The 24,113-nt window shown below is 43.7% G+C and overlaps 1 protein-coding gene across 2 annotated transcripts in view; it reads left to right on the forward strand.

The window, feature by feature from the left end:
* The first annotated feature begins 695 nt into the window (after positions 1-695).
* The window catches only part of LOC117433256 (all-trans-retinol 13,14-reductase-like), a 69,169-nt gene continuing 45,751 nt past the window's right edge, over positions 696-24,113 (forward strand). The window contains exons 1-2 of one of the 2 annotated variants that reach the window (XM_059006620.1): positions 696-926; positions 20,982-21,164. In XM_059006620.1, coding sequence (XP_058862603.1) covers positions 755-926; positions 20,982-21,164 — 355 coding nt within the window. In that variant the 5' untranslated portion in view covers positions 696-754. The remainder of the gene's footprint in view (positions 927-20,981; positions 21,165-24,113) is intronic. The other variant, XM_059006621.1, reaches the window with a different exon arrangement.

The following is a 24,113-nucleotide window of genomic DNA, read 5'->3' on the forward strand; positions in this document are numbered from 1 at the left end:
GCAGAATTCGGAACGTTATCTGAAAACCAGAGCAGCCCAGAAATTGGGATGTTATCTAAAAACCAAAGCGGCCCAGAATTTGGGATGTTATCAAAGCGGCCCAGAATTTGGGACGATATCTAAAAACCAAAGCGGCCCAGAATTTGGGACGTTATCTAAAAACCAAAGCGGCCCAGAATTTGGGATGTTATCTGCAAACTAAATCGGCCCAGAATTTGGGACATTATCTGAAAAGTAAAGCGGCCCAGAATTTGCGACGTAAATGAAAACAGGGGCAGTCTATATGTAAAACTGTGATTACATTAGAGATAAACTAATGTATCCTCTAACAAAACTGCAATAGCGTATATGTTTTATATTAAAATATATCGCAAAAACGATTACAGATATATGCTACTTGAAAGAAAAAAGTACACCACCACAGAAAGCCAATTCTTACATCGTGCATAACATGATAATTTATATAAAGTAATTCCTCATAGTTTGTAATATTAGTACAGTGTAATACCACATTATATTTTAATGGTAAGGTTGTGGAAAGCAGATCACTCTCTCTATCTGATCACAATGTTAAAAATGCCTGCACGCTTTTCCACTCGTGTGACGACGTATTCATGTGACAGACATGGACCCATCAAAACGCGAGACTGTTATGCGGTTCCATCCCAAAAACCGGGCCTGCCCTGTGTCATACCTCAGTCAGTTGTGTCAACATCGGCATTGGTCACAGAAAGGGAGAGTGAATAAAGGAATAATGATGTCAGTAATGTGGCTTACAGTGTTAGTTATAGCAGTTGTGTTAGCTGTATTACTTTACAAATATATATTTGGCAACGCAGGGTCTGACCCATTTGCACTTGATACCCGTCAACCTCCCAAACCTTTGGTGACAATTAATGCTGAAAGAAATAAGGTTCTCAAGCAAGGTAAGACTTCAGATATTTTTACATTCGGGGTACTGTGCACACCCGTCTGTTGCATCTGTGTATGTCTAACTTTGCTTTGTGTATACATTATACCATCGTTTAATTTGCTCGGTGCATGTATGCAGTCGTACAGTAACCTCTAACATGTGAAACGTAATACATGGATCTCTCTTTGTCCGGTGTGCTCAACAAGTTAATAAGAGCAGAGTAATAATGTATGGTTGTGTTGGCGCCATTCAAAAATAAAATAAGATTGTGGATAGTTTTGTTTAATCTTGTTTATCACATGTGTAAATGGTAATAGATCTATTTTTTCTAGTCTGGCTTTCTGTGTTTTGATTAGACGACAATGGAAAGAAAACAATGAGTTGTTATTATCTGCAGTAAATACACCACATGTTTTTGTTTTTAACTAAGTGTGTTATTTTATACTGTTATTTTAACGCCTTCAGGGCTGCTACGGCGTCAGTGAATAAAAAATAAAGAAAGAAAAACTCCCAGTTCGCTTTCAATTATGTTCCAATTTTTTTGTAGTTCCCTTGCAATTTTGTTCAAATTTTTCTGTAGTTCTCTTGCAATTTTATTGCTCGAAGTAGGCTTGCCACTTCCCCGGAATCAAAAACTCGACAGCTGAAGGCTGAGCTAACGCTACGGAACTCCGTTTCGTATATATATATATATATATATATATATATATATATATATATATATATATATATATATATATATATATATATTAGAGGTGTGCTGAGCGATTATTTAAATAATCGGCACGAATACGATTAATAATTTCGATTAATCGATTAATCTGTTAATTTCGATTATTTTTTATTTTTTCATTTAGTGCAGAAAAGGCACCCCCACTATATAGTAGATATTCTGTAACATTATCTCCAGTACTGGTTTAGTTGTCTTACTCTGTTGATGGTCTCTTTCTAAAATAGCAAGTCTCACTGGGACAACAACACATAACTTTTTTTTTTTTTTACAGTTTTATTAATCTGAAAATGCTTTCTCACATAACTACAGTACAAAATTTGCTCCTCAATTTTTGGAAAGCAATGTAAAACTTTTAAAAGAATAATTCTTGTCACTTCAACCACAACCTACTTGGAATTTTTGCTGTTTGCTGAACAAGTGGAGCAAAATTCTTATAAAGTCAACTCATTAACCTTTAAAGAAGTCAATAACTTATTTGCAAAAAAAAAAGTAGTACTGTGGGTCTTTTTTTAGCATTACAAAAATACTGAACCTTTTCTTAAGTTGTTTTCTGAAAACTGTGCTCATTATTTAATTGTGTTGTCACATGAACACATTTTAACATGACATAGCATGTTGAAAAACAAACACTATGCAAGGTTGCTATGTAAAAACACCAGCATATCAACGTGGCTAGGGCTAAGGCTGGCACATTTTCTTGTCACAATAGCACCAGCTGCTGAAAAAGCCATTTCAGATGGAGCAGAGGTAGCAGGGATACTGAGAAACCGTTTAGCTAGTTTGGCCAGGCGAGGAAGGCGATGCATATTGTTCTTCCACCACTGCAAAGGCTCAGTATCTTTGAAGCTATTTAATTAATTTTGAAAGACATTTAAAAATGGCTGATTTAGATATTTTTATAATTAACTTGTTTTTTTTAGCTTTTAAAAACATATAATAAAAGTATAATTAAGACTCCATATGGGTAATAAGACATTAACTGTCCAGAATCAAGCTTAAAAAAAAAATGAAATAATAATCTGGAGTAAAATTGTAAATAGTGTTTATTATGCCATTAACTAATAGTGCTGTAGAGGATTGATACAAATTAAGCAATTCTATGACTGATGCAGCGTGTTTTTTTTTTTTTTTTTTTTGACAAGTTTGATAGTGCTGGTAAAAGTCTAAGATTAGACCAATACTTGGTGTTAGCTACACAATAACAGATTATAATATACTTGCTGTATTCAATAGCAAGTGCGAAATGTATAGTTTATTTTCATGTGCTAAATGAACACGTAATTCCTCTTATCATAAAAAAGAAACTGCATTTGACAAAAACAGCATCGTACTGTATATATCGACTTACTTCTTGTATGAATAATATTACTTACCAAGTGAGAGACAGTTGGGTGCCTCCTTTTTGTTGCAGCAAAGCTGTGGTGATATTTCATCTTTCCTTTGCATATTATGCACTGAACCTGTGAATTGTTAGGTTGGCCAAAGCAATCCCACACAACGCTTGTGTGTCTGGCGATTCTCGCAAGTTTCTTGACACCGGGCCTCTCACTTTCATCACTTTCCAAACTCCTTTTCTTTCCCCGTTCTTCTGTACTAGTAACAGTATTGCTATGTGCATCCGCCATATTGCTGTGTTCCCGCTTGCCACTTTCAACACGTCGCCACAAAAAGGTTTTACAGACTGTTTTGTTTCATTAAATTTTTCGCCCAATGAAAGCGCTTTGCTAACTTAACAACAACGTTGTTACATTCTAGCGGGAGGATAGAGGTTCTAAACAATATTGCGACAATTCTGCTGCTTGTAAAATAACAATAAAGAAGTACCGACACATTAGCAAAATCATGTTTTGAATAGGGTTGCGTGGGTATTATTGAAGAAATACGTCTGACTTGCAATTTGATGGAAACGGGTTTTATTTATCTAACAGAGAGAACAGGGATAGTCACAGGATACCAGAAGACGTATGTGTGTGGGTTTTTTTTTTTTAAAACACAAAACAAAAAAACTCATCTTCATTTTTTTCTACATAGGCCTAAGTTTTTTTTTGTCATCTTTTACTAATATATCGCCTTCACTCTCTCAACCAAATCAGTAATAGCGATGTGTTGTTCAGTATTCCTGCCTAGATCAGACCAAGTGAACAGCTGATCGGAATTATTATTTGAGAACGCACCTGGTGTGAATGTAGCTGCTAATATACCGTATGCATATATTAAGGAATACCAAAAAGATCGTCGAGTATTAAAATAATCGCCACGACTCGAGTAACTCGATTAATTATCCCAGCTCTAATATATATATATATATATTCAACAGCCTACATCGTGTAGCGATCGTAATCTGCTTTTTAACCTCTACAACTTGCTGCATGTACCTTTCTATATTTTTCCTCCGCTTTTTGCAGTTGGAAAAAAAAAAAAAGTGTGAACACAACCCTCCAGCGAATCCAGACCCGCTCTTCTGGTTAATCTATAGGGTGCATTCCATCTATTATTTTAGATGATTAGCGCCCTCTGTAGTCATTTGTCTGTCTTTGTTTTACTTTATTTTTCTGCCATCTTTATTTATTATAACTTCCCTTCTTTTCCTGTTTCCTTTATTTATATCGTCCGTATCTTTTCTCAATTCAGTCTCCCTTCCTCTTTCCCTTTTCCCAGCAAGTTCTTTATATTGACCTCATATACCTCCATTTCCCTCAGCCTCCTCTCAGTTTTCCTTCTCTGTACTTCATATTTCTCACATTTTAATAAATGTTCTACTGTTTCAGCTACTTTACATTTTTCACACTTTCCATCTTCATGTTTCCCCAGTCTTAATAGATGTTCATTTAAAGAACTATGCCCAATCCTTAACCTATCCAACGCTCTTTCCTCTTTCCTTCCCAATTCTTTGTTCACCCAACTGTTATTCACCTCTTTCTGGATATTATGATAAAACCTTCCTTTTACGCTTTCATCCCATCTCTCCTGCCATTCTTTTACTATCATTTTTTTTACAAATTTTACCCATTTCCTGCGATCCCAGAGGAATCACCATATCAATCTCCTCTCTTTTTACCCACTTTTTGCTGCCAGATCTACCATCTCATTGCCCAGAATGCCAGAGTGACCAGGAATCCAAACTAAAATCCCCCATTATTGTACATTCCTTATATTGTTGCATTATTTCAAACATGATATCTCTTCTATTAGTAAACTCCCCTTTTAATGCAATAAGTACGCTTAATGAATCTGAAAATATGACTGCTTTTTTAGGCTTTATTTCAGCTATTTTAACTATTGCAAATTACATAGCTACCATTTCTGCAACGTATACTGATAAATGGTCTGCTATCCTTGCTATTTTACAGATATCTAATTCTGGGATATAATATGCCATTGCCAATCTTCCTGTTTTTGGATCCTTGGATCCATCTGTATATATACATAGCGCCTCCATACTCTTCTCCTCTACAAAAGCTTGACTCTTTTCAATTCCATTTTTCCCCCTCCTTTCTCCACTTGCTCACTCAATTCTATACAACAGTTTGGTTTTTCCATCAACCATCCCGCTAACACATTTATATTAACTTTCTTTACCAACTTCAGATTTTCCATTCCCAATTCCTTTATCCATTTTTGCATCCAATACCCCAACGTGCCCCCATTTGTTTCCCACCTCTCCTTTTTATAGTGATTAATCCACCTATCTTCCATGCTTTTCCGAGGAGGAAATTCTGTATGCAGAGAGCTAGCCTTTATCCAATATTTTATACTTAGCCATTTTCTCCTTAGTTCCAATGGCATCTAATTTATTAAAACCTGCATAGCATTTATTGGAGCAGATTTCATAGCTCCTACACACACCCTTATTGCTTTGCAAATTATCCAATTTTTCCATCTTACTTTTACAAGTTCCCACTAGAATCTGACTTCCATAATCTATTATACTCCTAATTAACCCTCTGTATATCATCATCATACTAGTTTTATTTGCTCCCCAACTCGTCCCTGAAATACTTCTTAGAATATTTATCCTTCCTTTACATGTATCTATTATATAATTTATTTGTTTTCCCCAAGTAATTTTTTTTTATCAAACCACACCCCTAAGTATCTAAATTCCTCCACCTTTAATCTTATCTTGGTATAATAAATGTAACTTCTCCTGCTCTCTTCTTCTTCGTGAAAATAATAGCACCTCTGTTTTTGTTACTGATATTTTAAAGCCCCATTTATTTGACCACTTTTCCAGATTATTCATTGCCTCCTGCAATTCCCTCCTAACTATTTCAATATGTTTATTCCTTTTATAAATAACCCCATCATCAGCAAACAGACCTACAGATACTTTCGATCCTACTAAAATATCCTCAGCTAAATCATTTATCAATATATTAAATAGCAAAGGGCTAATAACACTTCCTTGAGGAGTTCCATTTTGCATTGCAAATCTTTCGGAGAACTTCCTCTTAATTTTTACTTTAAATCCTCTTTCCTTCAGAAACTCTCTGATCCACCACAAAGTCCTCCCTTTTATCCCCAATGATGCTATTTTATATATTAAACCTTCTTTCCAGACCATATCATACGCTTTCTCTATGTCAATAAAAACTGCCCCAACCACCTCATTCTCACTTAATGCCTCCTTGACTTCAGTAGACAATCTTACCAACTGCTCTGTCGTCGATCTATTTTTACGAAAGCCACTTTGATACTCATTAATTTTTTAGTTTCCAAAAAATACCACATTCTCTCACACACCATCCCTTTCCATAATTTTACATATAGTAGCCATCAATGCTATTGGTCGATAAGATCGCACTTCACTCGGATCCTTTCCTGCCTTACTTATAGGAATGATGACAGCATTCTTCCATTCTTTAGGCAACACCCCCAACTCCCACACTTTTATTAGAAAGTTTTAATAATATTTCTAAACTATCTGGTAACATTTTATACATAATATAAGAAATCTTGTCTTCACCTGGCGAGGAATTCTTGCCTTTTTCAATCGCAGTTTTCACTTCACCTATTGAAAATGACACATTTATTTTTGTTTTGACATCTTCCCTATCTTCCAATATTACGGAATTATTTATGCAAAATTGTCCCCTCTTATCTAAAAATTCTTTATTATAATTCTCATCTTGCCCCACCTTAGCAAATGCTAACCCCAGCATAGAGGCTTTCTTCTCATCATCCGTTATAATTATTCCATTCTGCTTTAACGGAAATGATTTATTTCCTTTCCCTTTTCCTGCCATTGCCTTAATTTTATTCCACACATCCTTTACACTAGAATCATAACTTATTTTAGTGCAATAATCCTGCCAATATTCCTTTTTCCTTTTCCTAATAGCCCTTTGAGCCATTGCTTTTGATTTTTTAAACTTAAGTCATCTGCCAACATAGTTTTTTTTTTATTTTTATTTTTTAACTTTTCTCAGACAAGATTTCCTTTCTTTAATCAGTCTGGTACACTCTTCATTCCATTAGGCCCATTGTTGCCGAGTAGATAGGCACACATTTATCCACTCACCCATAAAGCGATGGGTAGGGAACTTAATTATTTATTTATTTTTTCTACTCTTTCTCCATTAAGAACATAAGAACATAAGAAAGTTTACAAACGAGAGGAGGCCATTCAGCCCATCTTGCTCATTTGGTTGTTAGTAGCTTATTGATCCCAGAATCTCATCAAGCAGCTTCTTGAAGGATCCCAGGGTGTCAGCTTCAACAACATTCCATGTCTGTAGGCTGTGTTACGCGCTGCAACGGCCGTGTGCTGCAAGCAGTCCAGGCGCACGGGTTGTGTGACTGCGCTGCAACTGCCTGCAGGCTACACTCCACACCATTGCACGCTACGCACTGTTCCTGGTCGTGTGACTGCAAGCAGCCCAGACACAGACACACAGCCCAGTACCTTGGTGCTTTGCCGTCGGTACTTGGTACTCGGTGCTTCGGCACCCCAGTGTCTAGGCCTCGACGTCCACGGTAACCTCAGGTCCTCGGTGCCTCAGAGCCTCGGTGCACTAAAGCCTTGATGCCTTGGTGTCTCGCCGCCCTTGGTGTTCAAGCGTTTTCCAACATTGGTGGCTTCGTGCCTCGGTGCTTCGGTGCTTCGGCATCCTCAGTGCCTCGAGAGTTACATGCCTCGGCGCTTCGACGCCTTGAGGCCTTTCGAGCCCTGTTCAGCAGCGCCTTTGGTGCCACTGTGCCCCAGAGCCTTGGTACATCGGTGCTTCAACACCCTCTGTGTTTTGAGGACTCCATGCCTCGGGGCCTCGGCGCCTCGACGCCTTTGTGGCTTTTAAGCCCTGCGCATCGGTGGCCTCGGTGCCCCTGCGCTCCATAGCCTCGGTACCTCGGTGCGTCGACACTAGGTATCAAATTTGGACGGTATGGCAACTGTCAAAAAATATACCACGGTTATCATCGTACCGCGTGCGGTATAATGTAATCTTTTTGTAATCCGTTTTTAAATGGCTATTTAAAGAAATGCAATCGTCAGGTCATTTTTTAACAAGAAAAATAACTTTAATTTAAAGTTTTAAAACAAATACAACACACTGGTACTACAGTTCTGTCAGGCACTACATAACTGGAAGTAGTGTTCACTCCAGCTCACACAGGCTCAGCAAAATAATGCTGCTTTTTTATTTCAAATTACAATGGAGAAATACCAAAATATTAACATTTTCTGCAACTGAATACCCTCTTCATCTTTATCAGTTTGGACGGCATCCTATTAGTTAAGAGAAGCAAAGTGTTACCTAGCAATAGCCAATCAAGTGCGTTTTAAGACATGCAGTGCCCGCCCACTGATCTCTCAACAGAGTGCAAAACTTAACTTAGTGTTGTAGGGATTTTGGTTTTATGTATTCAAAAATTCAAAAGTTTTTCAGCACCCTCGGCCCCAGTACCCCAGATCCTCGGTGCTTCGACACCCTTGGTGCCCCAGGGCCTCGACGCCTCGGTGCATCAACACCCTCGGCCCAGAAATCACATATTGCAACACACACTCGATCCCCTTGAGGGTTTCGGTGCCTCGGTGCTTATAGCCTCAACGCCTCTGTGAGAGCGAGGAACGCGGATCAGATGAGGGACATTGCCGAGTTAAAGGGCCAGATGTCCCAAATACTTGGAACAGTTAAGCAGGGAGCAGGCTTCACACCCTGTGCCTTGCCCCAGCTTCACCACCAGCGCCTGCCCCAGAACAGACTTGACCTAAGTAACGGTCCCCAGCTCTGAGCTTCCAGCGCCCTCGAGCTCGGTTCGGGCGCTGATGGAACGAGCCGCAAACTTCCTCCAGGTTCCCTGGAAGGCAGTTTCCGAACAGCGCAGGCCTGTATTCAGACCAGCGCAGACTTAGTCACCATTTCCGGTGTTCTCTGACTTTCTGGAGGAGGTCAAAGCCTCCTGGCAACACCCGGCCTCCGTGCCCAGTGTCTCCAAGAGCGAGGCCGCACTTGCCTCCATGAAAGGTGCAAATGTGATAGGGCTGGCATAGTTCCCTCCGGTGGACTCCACCATAGCAGCCCTAGAGCGAGCCCCCCTTAGTGGGAGGTCTGTCGAATGATCCTGTATGCCTTAACGGCCAATGCAGGATCACGGAAGCCCACTTGAAAAAGGCTTACACGGCAGGTGACACGCCTTGCGAACACGGAAGGCCTCTTGACGGCCTACCTGGACGGCATGCTGCGCTCTGTTACCCTTCCTGAGCTGCTAGCTTCAGAGCTACATGCAGTCTCGAGCACCTTATTGCAGCTCTCCGGGCTCCAAGGGCAAGCCCTGGGCAAAAGCCTGGCAGGCTTAGTGGTGGCTCTCAGACAGCTGTGGCAGCCCAGGTCGACCTCTGTGCCATGGCAGAGACAACCCGTTGCCACCTGTGGTTCTTCCTCCGCAGCTGTGGAGGTCCACTAGGCGTCAACGCACTAGTGCATGAATGGCCCAAAGCACTTTCGTACTCTTTCCTGCCTATACCACTGCTCCCTTCCTTCCACGAGAAGGTCAGGAGAGACAAGGCAACAGTTGTCCTGGTGGCCCCCAGATGGCCCAGGAGAATCTGGTTTTCGAACCTTTGCCAGCTGCTTCGAGGCCAGCCCTGGGAGATCCCGTTGCGCATGGAACTCCTCAGCCAGCGAGAGACTGTTTTATTGAAGTCTAAACTTACAAAAGTAATCTCTCTTAATCATATTTTAGTCACAGAATGCATGACGAGGTGGAGAAGCCTACGGGATAAATATGCGAGGGAGAAAAAAAGCAATGCTTAAAAAGAAAAGTGGGTCTGAAGCGATCAGGAGAGAGAAATTGTTTTTTTTGAGTCCTTGGCTTCCTATCGCCTCACATTAGACACAAAAGAAGGTAGGGTACTGTGGAAGGGTGGTGGGTAATTCACTGACACAGGACACAGACAGATGAGTCTGAAAACACTGCACAGGTGCCCAGTTTTATTAGAAACTGATTTTTGGTTCAGCCCGCAGAGGGCGCTGTTGTATGTGGCCTGCCGTACGAACTATGGTAGCGACAGGGCCACAACTATACCAGAGCGGTACAGGGTACAGAGGTTAAAACAAAAAAAACACTAATCAAAAGGTGAAAGGAACAGGGAAAAAAAACACAGTAAACAAAACTACAAAATAAAGAGTGCTGCGCTCGGCAGCTTCACCCCGACCGTCGCTACCCGCACGGCCCGGGTCTCCGTCCTACCCTAGCGGCTCCCTCAGCCTGCTACACACTTTTTCGGGGCCTGCCCAAGAGTTCTCCCCGCTACCGCTAGTTCTTTGATTTCTTTCTTTTATTATTTCTTTGTCTTGCTGGGATTTTTCCTCCCGGCTAATTGTCCTCCAGCGCTTCCGCACGCCGTTTACATCTCCGTGGGCAGACCTGAGGGAACAGCAGAATGAAACTTATAGGGTCAGCAATTCCCCCAAGACCTGCCTCCCAGCCACTCAGAGAGAAGGAAAGTCTGCACACCCACTCTCCCCCCTCTCCGTGTCACTGCCATGACTGACAGGCGGATATTGACGAGCTGCTGCCCTCTCCCTGCAGCACTATGAACACGTCAGAAGAGTCAGCACAGGTCTCCCCCTGTTACATATCCTCCCCCTTAGAATGGCACCACCGGTCCATTCGAAAATCCTACCCCCCCATGCCTTCCCGAGAGAAAAAATCTGCGTTTTGATGCAGCTTCCCTGCTCGGTGGACAACCCTGAAGGCATAGCGCTGCAGGGCCAAGTACCACCGCGTGATTCTGGCGTTGTTATCTTTCATCCGGTGAAGCCATGCCAAGGGGGCATGATCTGTAACCAGGGTGAAGTGTCGCCCCAGGAGGTAGTACCGGAGTGACTTGACTGCCCATTTTACTGCGAGACACTCCTTCTCGATGGTACTATAGTTCTTCTCGCGGGGAAGGAGCTTCCTGCTGATATACAGGACCGGGTGCTCGCTTCCCCGCACCTCCTGAGACAACACTGCCCCGAGACCTGTCTCTGACGCATCCGTCTGCAGGGTAAACCTCTTACCGAAATCCGGACTGCATAGCACTGGCTTGCTACACAACCTCCGCTTCAAAGCGAGAAAGGCCCTCTGGCACGGCTCCGTCCACTGAACCGTATTTGGGGCAGCCTTCCTGGTGAGGTCTGTCAAGGGAGCAGCGAGCGTGGCGAAGCTCGGGATGAACTTCCTGTAATAGCCCGCTAGTCCCAAGAAAGAGCGCACCTGGGTTTTGGTTGTAGGGACCGGCCAGTCAGCCAAGGCTTTCACCTTAGCAATCAGCGGTCTGATCTGGCCACCCCCTACTCGATACCCCAAATACTCCGACTCACTCTTCCCAATGGCACATTTCTTTGGGTTAGCAGTGAGCCCAGCCTCCCGCAAGGATTGCAATACCGCCGCTACCTTACACAGATGACTCGGCCAATCCTCACTGTGGATAACCACGTCATCTATGTAAACAGCGGCGTACTGCTGATGGGGCCGCAAAATGCGATCCATCATCCGCTGGAAAGTGGCTGGTGCTCCGTCCAACCCAAAGGGCATGGTCCTAAATTGGTATAACCCGAAGGGAGTCGAAAACGCCGTCCTCTCTCTGGATTCCGGGGTCAGGGGTATCTGCCAGTACCCCTTCGTTAAATCCAGTGTCGTCATAAAATGAGCCGTGCCCAGACGCTCCAGCAATTCATCTACCCGGGGCATGGGATAAGCGTCAAACTTCGATTTCTCATTAACTCGCCTGAAGTCAATGCAAAATCGAGTTGACCCGTCCGGCTTATCCACTAAAACAATTGGACTATTCCAGTCACTTTGGGACTCTTCTATTTACGTCTTTTATGTTCAGGTACACGGTATGGCCTCTGGTGAACTAGCGCCCCCGACTCAACTTCAATGTGATGATGGGCTACTCGAGTCTGCCCCGGGACGGGAGAAAACACATCAGGAAATTCCGTCACCAGCGCCCGAGCCTGACATTTCTGTGTTGGTGTCAGATTCTCTGCAATCTGTACCGACCCCGTTTTCGCCAACACAGAAAGATCAGGTCCCAGGTCGGTGACGTCATCTGCCTGCGCCACTACCAATGCCTCCGGTTGCAGCCAGGGCTTCAGGAGGTTAACATGATAAATGTGTTTCTCTCTCCGTCGCTCCGGCTGGCAGATCTCATAATCCACCGCCCCAATCCGGCGTGTAACCTCAAAAGGTCCTTGCCACTTAGCCAGGAGTTTTGACTCAGAACTGGGTAATAATAGAAGCACTTTATCCCCCGGCTGAAATGTGCGCAACCGGGCTCCTCTATTGTATTGGGTCTCCTGTCTGTGTTGTGCCTGCTGCAAATTATCCTGCGCCCATTTTCCAACAGACTCCAGACGTTTGCGCAGGTCCAACACATACCGGACTGCATTAGTCGAATTATCCTGCTGTTCCTCCCACATCTCTCTGACCAGATCGAGCACACCCCGGGGTCTTCGCCCATACAGCAGCTCGAATGGCGAAAAACCCGTGGAAGCCTGGGGTACCTCTCTGATCGCAAAGAGAAGGGCCTCGAGGAATCAGCTGGTCCCAGTAACGCACATCACTGCTAATAAATCTGCGCAACATGCTCTTAAGGGTCTTATTAAAGCGCTCCACAAGACCATCGGTCTGAGGATGAAACACCGAGGTCCTAATGGTCTTAATCCCCAAAAGTTTACAGGTTCCACGGATTAGCCGGGACATAAAGTTGGTGCCTTGGTCGGTCAGTATCTCCCTGGGGATCCCCACCCGGGAGAAAACCTTCACAAGCTCGTTGGCAACAGACTTAGCGGACATCGATCGGAGGGGTATAGCCTCTGGATAACGCGTCGCGTAATCCAAAATGACCAATAGTTGTGTGTATCCCGCCGCACTCCTTTCCAATGGCCCGACTATGTCCATCCCAATACGCTCAAACGGAGCTTCCACTAGGGGCAACGGCACCAGTGGTGCTCGTGGGACGGCTCTAGGGCTAGCTTTCTGACACTCCCCACACCGTTCACAAAACCGTCTGACATCACCATCCAACCCCAGCCAATAGAACTGTGTCACAAGCCTCGCTTTGGTTTTGTCCCTACCTAAGTGACCAGACAGGGGAATAGCGTGAGCAAGCTGCAGCAAATCCTCCTTAAAGGGTTGAGGAATGAGCAACTGATGACGCACCTCCCCCTTCTGGGGTAATTTGTCAACACGATACAGTAGGTCTCGATTAATTTCAAAGTGAGGGTACGTGGCGGCGCGTCAGGGCTCGACCACCCGACCATTAACCACCGCTGCTTGGTCAAAGAGCCTGCCCAGCACGTCGTCACACCCTTGCTCGAGTCGGAAGTCACGGGAACGAGCTAAAAAATCAGCTCCCATGGCTTCCAGCTCTGGGTCGGGTCGGTCCGGAGCGGAGGCAGCCGAGCCAGACCCCTGTGCCGGCTCCGCAGCCTCCCCCCCCGACTCTTCACCAACCGCCCCCACCTGAAACCTCTCGGACTCCTTCCATCGCCAGCCCTCATTCTTAGTAGCCCGACGTTCCCGTTTAGTTTTTCGGGGTCTAAATCTATGGCAAAACCAATTCGGGTCACAGAAGGGGAAGATCTCTCCAATTACTTCCTCCTTCTTGGCCAATAGGGTGGGCGGGGCTGTCAGAGCAGCTAAACAATCCTTAAACTGCCCACAGTCCCGCCCCAGAACTACTGGTACTGGCAATCGAGGACATAATCCTACATGCACCTGCGTCCCCTGCTGGCCAATCGTTATATTCACACTTATCTTAGGGTAGGAGCGTACATCCCCATGAATACATTTAATATGCACCTGTCCCAATAACCGTTTATGCCCCAGTGAGATTAGGCTATCCTGTATTAGGGACTGACCACACCCTGAATCCAGGAGCGCCTGGGTTTTTGTACCATCCACTGTCACAGGAATAACAAAACCCGTCTGCTGAAGTGACTGAGGTAATTGAACAGGCTTACCTGGTCGGCTGAGGTCACACTCCATCACGGGGCAATCCCGCGCGAGGTGTCCCACCTCCCGGCACGTCCAACACTGCCCTGGAGCCTCGGCAAGAGGTGGAAACACCGGAGCCATCAAAGGGGCTCGACGGTAAGGAAACCATGCGAGACCCCGGTCCGACCCCGCAGCAGCCCGCAGGGAACCCCACGCTGCCCCGGTCCCCGGGCCGGGAGCTCGCACAGCCCCCCCCCCCGTCCAAAGCCTGGTACACCCCTTCCCCCCAGTCCCTTCGCCCTATCCGGGGCCGGTGGGGTGGATGATGCCGCAGTGCTTCTCCCCGGCAGCCTGGCTGGCGTTGGTTCGGCTGCCCGGTACTGCTCTGCCAGTGCGACCGCCTGATCCAGGGTGGCGGGTGCCTGCCGCTGTACCCACAGCTGTGGATCCGGAGCTAGACACTCCAGAAAGCGCTCCAATCACCTCCACCAGCCCGGCTTTCGTGGTCGCATCCGGCCTCAACCACCCCATCGCATACTCGTTCAAACGATGAGCGATGGTTCTAGGGTGCTCCTCGGGCGGGAAGCGCTCCTCCCGAAACCTCCTCCGATAGCCCTCCGGTGTGGCCCCCACGCGATTCAGGATGGTAGCTTTTAGCGTGGGGTAGTCCATCATCCGGTCGGGAGTCAACGTCCTCGCTGCTGCCTGCGCCTCCCCCGTTAACTGGGGCAAGAGGTAACTGGCCCATTGGGCCTGATCCCACCCGGCAGAGGTCGCCAGCGCCTCAAACACCTCCAGGTAGGCTTCGGGTCGATCCTCTGCCGTCATCTTGGTGGGTCTCATCAACCGGGGGTCAGGTCCCGCCGGTCTAGCCGCCCCTTGCACCGCTGCCGTCAGGGTCTGGCGCAGGAGATTCATCATCTCCGCAAACTGGGAAGCATCCATGCTAATGTGCACTGCTTGAAGGGGGCAGTGCCAGTGAATCCCACTTCTGACACCACGTGTGGAAGGGTGGTGGGTAATTCACTGACACAGGACACAGAGAGATGAGTCTGAAAACACCGCACAGGTGCCCAGTTTTATTAGAAACTGATTTTTGGTTCAGCCCGCAGAGGGCGCTGTTGTATGTGGTCTGCCATACCAACTATGGTAGGGACAGGGCCACAACTATACCAGAGCGGTACAGGGTACAGAGGTTAAAACAAAAAAAACACTAATCAAAAGGCGAAAGGAACAGGGAAAAAAAACACAGTAAACAAAACTACAAAATAAAGAGTGATGCGCTCGGCAGCTTCACCCCGACCATCGCTACCCGCACGGCCCGGGTCTCCGTCCTACCCTAGCGGCTCCCTCAGCCTGCTACACACTTTATCGGGGCCTGCCCAAGAGTTCTCCCCGCTACCGCTAGTTCTTTGATTTCTTTCTTTTAATATTTCTTTGTCTTGCTGGGATTTTTCCTCCCGGCTAATTGTCCTCCAGCGCTTCCGCACGCCTTTTACATCTCCGTGGGCAGACCCAGCCACTCAGAGAGAAGGAAAGTCCGCACACCCACTCTCCCCCCTCTCCGTGTCACTGCCATGACTGACAGGCGGATATTGACGAGCTGCTGCCCTCTCCCTGCAGCACTATGAACACGTCAGAAGAGTCAGCACAGGTCTCCCCCTGTTACAGGTACTTAAAAGGGTTAACATGTCTCTAAAAAAAAAAATAGGCTGTAACAATCGCTTAAAAAAAAAAAAAAGCAGTGGCAGATCTCGATGTATTTTTTGGATTTCTCTATAAATAACAATAGCCTACTTGAAAATCTGAAGAAAATATAAACTGCTAGGAATTTGAAAATGGTGTTAAAAGTTACACATTTTAATGTAAAAAAAATCTGACTTGTTAAGGCATTTGCAAATACTATAGAAAGTGATTATAAGCTGAATTAATTTTTCACTTGGTTTAATTATATGACAGAACCTTTGGAAATGTCCCGAACTTTTGACCCTGAGTGTCCTGAAGCAAACGACCTCATCACCATACTGAACAGAATGTGTGAAGACAGTACTGACCCTGAAGACAAGGCCCTCCTCCCTCTATTTGAATGAGAATTATACTTGGACGACAAAATGAAGGCATTATTGTGTTCTGTTAGTTTATTTTTTATCTAGAGTGCTTACGTCACACGACTGTCTTTTTTTTGACCAGAATGAACTAACACAGCGAGATGATCGCTCAGCGTGAACTACCACCTGTGTACTGTTCGTAGCGATCGTTTTAATCGTTTGCCCAGTGTGAACCAGCCTTTAGGGTGCGTTCTTGTAGCACAGATTTCCGCAGTAATGCACAGAATCCCATTCTGCGACGGATGCTGCGTGATGTCACGGGATGTCACGAAGCTCCATCCTTAAAAATCTGTACAGATCCAGCAGATAAAACAGCAGCTTTATTTGTTGTGAATTCAACATTTAGTTTACATCATATCCAGTCTCAGCAAGATGTCCCGATCGACACCCAGATACGCAATCGATTTGTCTAACTTTTTTTATTTGGGATCTGATGTATTCAGGTCAAAAATGCCATTACCAGTCTTTCCAGGACTCGTTGGTATCACTCAGCAAGATCGGCGCTGACTTGGGAAAGGCTACAAAAGCGACAACGCTCTGAGAAAGATTGTTATTATTTTGCATTATGAATATTGTTTTAATAGTGTTTATTATTAGGATTAGGATGTAAATTTAGAATAGTTTCCTATTTGAATACACAGGGTACAACATTTTTGTGTATTCAATTACCTGAACTCTGGTCTCTTACGCTCCCAAGAGTAAAAGGCAAATGCGTGTGTACAAGCAGACAGCATAACAGTGTAAGCTGGTAAAGTTTAGCCGGGTTCACAAAGTGTACAAACAATGTCCAAGACGAGATTTCTTTGTTCAATACCCTATTTCCTTAAGTTTATCCTTTTGTTTACTGAATTAAAATACAGAACTCGATGGCAGCAACGTCACAGCGCGTATCTCTTCCAATTAAAGCAATAGTACTAGCGTAATCTTTAACACGGTAGTAATACAGTAACATTTTGTAAAGGTACGTTTAAAAACAAGATACCATCATAATTCACAATCAGGGCACTTCCTGAGTTGCAGACATAAGTATTAGCACTCCCTGTCTGAACTCAAATAATGTACCTGCAATCTTTACTAGTACTTGCTAGGATGAATGAGTGTTCAATAAACTTAAAAAAACTGTTAGATAAGTATTGTTTAATTAACAGTATGTTTTTTTGCAAACACTTGCTAGCTCCCTCCATAGCCATGCTGTTTCTGTTCCACTTACCTTCCCCTGCACATGTCATATAGCAACAGGAGGCGTTCCATACCAACCACTGAAGCAGGCAGAACAAACAAACAAAAAAAAAACACATGATACTGTTCTCTTCACAGTCCTTCTAGGTTTAACCCTTTGCGGTCCATTTATTCAGCACGTCTCAGGCGCGTCAGGTCCAATTAATTGTCACATGCGCAGTTTATTTTAAACGTGCTGTTTAAAAGTATTTTTTTTCACAGTAAAACAGGTTTAAAAGGTACTGCATATCAACAGCACACTCAGTACTGCATCTCCAGCCCCACCCCACCCCTTGTTCGCTATATTTTTCACATACGTCTTAATAATAGTACATATCGATAAATCATCTCCTAATCACTCGTTTTATCAGCAAACTCCTCAATAATAATAATTATTATTATTATTTGTTTATTTAGCAGACGCCTTTATCCAAGGCGACTTACAGAGACTAGGGTGTGTGAACTATGCATCAGCTGCAGAGTCACTTACAATTACGTCTCACCCGAAAGACGGAGCACAAGGAGATTAAGTGACTTGCTTAGGGTCACACAATGAGTCAGTGGCTGAGGTGGGATTTGAACCGGGGACCTCCTGGTTACAAGCCCTTTTCTTTAACCACTGGACCACATAGTGCTAGGAGTCTCTGGACAGGGGTCTAAATCATCCTCTACATTGCCTATAAATAAGACCTCCATTGCCTGCCAGGGCTTCAATAAATTTACATGATAAATTTAACGTTCATTACGCCAATTGGGCTGTCTAATTTCATAATTCACCGTTCCTATAGCCCGAATCACTTCATATGACCCCTGCCATTTAGCACATAATTTCGATTCTGAGGAGGGAAACAGCAGCATTACCTTCTCTCCTGGTCGAAATGTTCGAATTAATGCATTTTTATTGTAATACTGCTGTTGCCGTTGCTGAGCCGATTTGAGGTTGACCTGGGCCAAACGACCGACCAAATCCAGGCGATCTCTCAGTAGGAGCACATGCTTCACTACATTTTTGGACAAGCCTTTGTGCTCCTCCCACCCCTCTCTCAACAGATTGAGGATGCCGCAAGGCTGTCGGCCATACAAGAGCACGAAGGGGAAGAACCCTGTTGAGCTCTGCGGCACCTCTCTCACTGCAATAAGGACGTAGGGAAGAAGCAATGTCCAATGCTTCAAGGTCTGATTTAAATCGTTTCCACCAAACCGTCCGTCTGTGGATGATAAACAGATGTCCTGATGGGACGTATTTTTAATATTTTATATACCTGCTGTAACGTGTTAGACAAGAAGTTGGTCCCTTGATCAGTCAAAATCTCCTTGGAGATCCCTACTCTAGCCTCAATGGAACTGCCTCTGGGTATCGCGTTGCATAATCTACCACTACTAATATATGGGTATACCCAGATTCAGAAGGTAGCAAAGGGCCCACTATGTCCATTGCAATGTGTTCAAAAGAAGTGGAAATAATTGGCAGTGGAACCAAAGGGGCGGGGCGCACTCGACCCGGCGCTACGCGCTGGCAGTCTGGGCATGTGGCTACATATCTCGACACATCAGTATGAAGACCTACCCAATAGAATCGAGCCAATATCCGCTCCCGTGTCTTGTCAGCTCCGAGGTGCCCCGCAAAAGGAATATCATGCGTCAGCCTCATGACCTCGGTCCGACAAGACGGGGGAACCAATAATTGTGTTACAAGCTGACCTGTGCCCGCGGCTAGATTTACCCTATACAGTAATTGCCCCTTGATACTGAAGCGTGGATATACTAGCGCCCCAGCGCCATCAACATCCTTATCTTCAATAGACCAGACCTGCCCCCAAGCCTGCACTAGTGAAGGGTCATTATGTTGGCTCCACACTATGTCCACGCTTGAGTACCACGCCTGGTATATTGAGATGACCCAGTAACCTTGCCCTGTCGGGCACACTGCGTTTCGACTTGTTACCATCCGAACACTCGCCCACCAGACCCCAGCCTTGTCTCAGTGATGCTCCCTCCCATTTTGCGGTCCTTCTCTTTATTTGTTTTTCTAGAATGGAAAATAGGAGAAAACATTTCGACTTGAAAAGGAAACACATCACCAATTTGTTGCTTTTTTTTGCCATGTTTACGGGTGCGGCTGAGACTGCCATTATTTGCATTAATTCTTTGAATTTTGGTAGGGGCTGTAGGGGCTGGTGTAGTGGAATGTGCCAGCCCTGCTCTTTCAATGAGCGCAGTGTAGTGCTCCTCCCTCTTTCTCTCCTCTTCATCCCGTCTGCTGTCCAGCGCCTCCAGCAGCTCCGCCAGTGCGTTGCGATCCATATCCCACTTCTAAAACCACGTGTGGCAAAGTGGCTGATTGTGTACAGGTGCAGGAGTGATGCAGTGTGCAATGAACAAACAGAGAATTGTAATCCAGTTGGAAACAGGTTTTATTGATTATAATCCCAGTCTGGTGACCAAACAATAACTCCAGGTAATACACAACAATGTGTAATGTACTGGAAGTAAATCAACGGGTTACAGTCCCAAATAATAAATACACATATCTCTCCCACAATGTACAAAACACGGTCACCAGTCCTGGGTGCATGCTGTAGTGATGGGTGACCGTGGTGGGTGATACAGTTTATTTCGTGACAGTGGTGAAGTGCTGTTCTGGCTTTGCGCTGGCCCAAGGCGACAGCTCCGGAACCGTGTTATCTGTCTGGTGATTCACAAACAAGACAATTACTAACAGACAGAACAAACAAACAAAAAAACTCACGAAACTGTTACGTTCTCTTCACAGTCCTTCTAGGTTTAAAAACATAAACCAAGCAAAGGAACAGATCGCGATTCTCCGCCCCCTTTTATGCTTTCACACATGACCCCTTGATAAACGAGTGCAACCGCCTCCCCAATCTGCGGCTGTCACGTCGTTTCCCTTCCGGGTCAATGCGTTCTTGCAGCGGAGTCTTGCCTTCATCCAGACTGGCCGACTTCCTGACCCGGGGAAAGAACTGTCAGACCAGCCCGTCCAAAGAACTCTGTTCTCGCTGCTTAGCGTCCTCACAGGTCGGGAGGGAGATTTACAACCAAATTGTATTTCTGTCACAGGTATGTAAACTAGTTATTTTTTATTAGTTGTACATATCACTGGAAGGACACTTTAATGTACAGTAGTTGAACTGATTCATTGTATTCTGGAGTTGTTAGGAATTTTTACCGTGCTCAATAGTTTTGTTTTTTGTACCAATTTTGTATCACTTTTCATGCATAGCTTGAAACTAACAATATCTCTGCCCCCAGTCCTGGGTTCCAAATTGTAAATAAATTGTACCTTGTACCTGCAAGAATCGTTGGTAACTACAGACTTGGGTGTGATGACTTCATGCTGTGATAAGAGTGATCAGTTCACAGCACATATACCAGGGCCCTGATTCTTCAAACTCCTGGCACATGGTCATTGCAATAATATACCTACATAAGTTCTGTAACCCAGGACTGGGTGTAGGGCTAGTACAAATTTCAAGCCCAACCAATGGTGTATTGCTTATCTTGTGTACAGTGCCTGAGCTGATAAATTTGCCTCAACATTTAAAAAAAATAATTTCAGGTTTTACGACAAACAAGGTCCCGGAGCATCTTGATGCGATTGTGATTGGAAGCGGTATTGGAGGACTCGGGGTGGCGTCTATCTTGGCTAAAACTGGAAAACGAGTGCTGGTTCTGGAGCAGCATGACCAAGCAGGAGGCTGCTGCCACACCTTCACTAAAAAGGGATTTGAGTTTGATGTTGGTAAGCTTGACAAACCCCTCTACTGTCTTTGGGAAGAATGCTACGCTCTGGAACCCTTCTTCAAGGCCTGTGGTGCCCATATTCAACAGTTAATGCAATAAGGCTTTTTCACCTCAGCTTTACGAGTGACTTATTGACTTCACCCAATACCTTCTCAATATAGAGGGTGTACCAGAAATGTGGTACAATAGACACAATCGCACTGTAGGCCTATATTCTGCTGATTAGGATGTTCTCTGTTAAGTCTGACAGGCATACCCTGTTGACTATCTGCACCACACAGAATTATCTGAATTTGTTCCTCTTTTCATAGAAATTTCACAATTGAAAGAAAAAAAGAAACACCCAATATTAACATTTCTGCATATGATTCATGACTCGGGACACCCTGTATATTGAGAGAGAGACTGAGTAGGTGGGAGGTGAAAGGTCACATTGTCACATAATTTGAATGAAAAGGTTTATTCAGTGCTGGCAGTTTAGATTTCCATCAATGACAAGTCTTTAAAAACACAGGAGTCTATTTGATTAATCCTAATGGTGTCTTATATAGATATATCTTGCAGATAGGAGTACACTGAAGAGACTCACAAGCACTGTTACATGTTTGATTTTCATAACTTTGGTATACAAAGAGCTCTGTTTTAAAACCTAAACCAGTGGTTCTCAATATGTGGCTTCCTTCAGGTGGTCTGTGGAAAGGTTACATAATTACAGAAAGGAAGTGGTAGCATAGTTTATAGATCCCATTGCAAACATAAAAACTCAACTACAGAATCAGGAAGAAAATCTTCAAGTTAAAAAAGTTCTAAACACACTGTCACATATAGTTTTGGAGTGTCTAAAATGTATTCTTTACTAGGGAGTTTTCGTGTATTGTGCTCACGCACACTCAACACAGCAGCTTGTAAAGTAAGGGATAGCACACGACTCGGTGTGCGTCGTGTTCCATTAGCATACAGCTGTAGTTGGGTTGGAGGCATGAGGCTAAGCTTTGTGCCTTCAACCAACAAAGCCGTATGTTAATGCAACACAACACACAAGCCCTGAGGTGTTATCCCACTTGTAAAATGGATACAATAAAAAAAGTGGTTTTATTTTTCAAAAAAACAAACAATTGTATTATATATCCTTCTGCTTTGGAGAAATATAGTCACTAAAACAAGGTTCTATTTGTTGTAAACATTATTAAACTGGAGGTTTTCAACGTTTCCATTTATTGTAATTAATTAAAATGAATGAAGACTGTGTTGGCCTCAAGCACTCGTAAACAGATCTGACATAACCTGCAATGTTAGCCTTGTTAGTGACCAAGCATTTAAAAATGCTAGTCCTGTATTTTTGTTGGTAATGAAAAGATACAGAAAAGGAGGCAAAGACAAAGTTCACTATCCATGCATTACTACCACTGACCTGGAGAAGTCAACAATACCAACATACATTATTGGCATTTAAAAAACAAAAAATAAATAAATAAATCCAGATGGTCCGCGAACAAAAAAAAGTTTGAGAACCACTGACCTAAACAATTAAGACCTCCTGCTGTTTAGATCGATTGAATCAACCCACTGTTGTTATGGATTCAAGGTCCATTGATTCCTAATCACCTCCTGGGAGTGCCTCGTTATTAGATTTGGAGCCTTCTGGTTTTGCATGGTTAGGCAAAGAAAGGTTTATAGTAGAATTAAATTAACAATATATGTAAACACTACAGAGTTTTCTGTAACCCTTTGATGCATTGAAATGCATGCTTGGTTTTATTTTAAGTCTGTGATTAAATTAATAACTAGATTATTGCACAGTACAATACATCCTTCAGTAAAAGATCCACATTCTAAATCTGTGTGCAGATCTGTTGTAAGAAGTATTATTGAATTATTATTATTATCTAATTCTTAGCAGACGCCCTTATCCAGGGATACTTACAGTTGTTACAAGATATCACATGATTTTTACATACAATTACATTATTTTTTACACATTATTTTTACATACAATTACCCATTTATACAGTTGGGTTTTTATTGGAGCAATCTAGGTAAAGTACCTTGCTCAAGGGTACAGCAGCAGTGTCCCCCACCTGGGATTGAACCCACGACCCTCCGGTCCAGAGTCCTAACCACTACTCCACACTGCTGCTGAATTTAAGAGGAAGCTTTAATATTGTGGCTCTTTGCTTTCAAAGTATTATTAAAGCAGTTATTACAGAGAGCAATCAATCCAGAGAAACAGACATAAAGTAGAGCAAAGGTCTAAGAACAACTTTGTATGTGTATGAGATCACAATTATATTAACTAATGCATTCACAGTTAAAAGCATACAACTGGTCTCTTTTGCTGTGTAAATACAGCTGGTACGTCAAAGTGTAACCATTAACCTGAAAGTGATTCATGCATGGCGACCTCATATGGGGACAAATAAAAAAAAACCTCTACTAGTCTTTATATGGGGAAGATGCAAATGTATGGTAGTCTCATATGAGGATGCCATTTTTCCCTATAAAAGCAATGAAAAAAATATTTAATGCATGAAGGGGTTAAACTCTGTATTCCTACTTAACCAGTTTTAAATTCAGAATCCAGGTCAAGTCATTTATAACCTCCCATTGCTGCAAGGCACAGACCTAATTACATCATAGCAGATTGCAATGACAGAGAAAACCTGTATCCTATACAACTAAACTTTGAGGGATATACACAGGGTTAAAAACACTAGTTTACATCCAGCCATGGATTTCAGAACTATCTGCAATTAAGTAGTCAGGTCAGAGCAGATCTAGCAGGGGTGTGCAATTTTAGAAAAAACTACTTGCCCACTCACCGTCCCACAAAACACACACGCAAATAGAAAATAACTTTTAGAGTTTTGCTTTTATTAAACAATCAATATGTGATAAATAATATTTTTTGCTTCATGAAATTAAATAAAGAAAAACGTAATTCAGAACA

This window comes from Acipenser ruthenus, chromosome 33 (assembly GCF_902713425.1).
Source record: "Acipenser ruthenus chromosome 33, fAciRut3.2 maternal haplotype, whole genome shotgun sequence".
NCBI lineage: Eukaryota > Metazoa > Chordata > Actinopteri > Acipenseriformes > Acipenseridae > Acipenser > Acipenser ruthenus.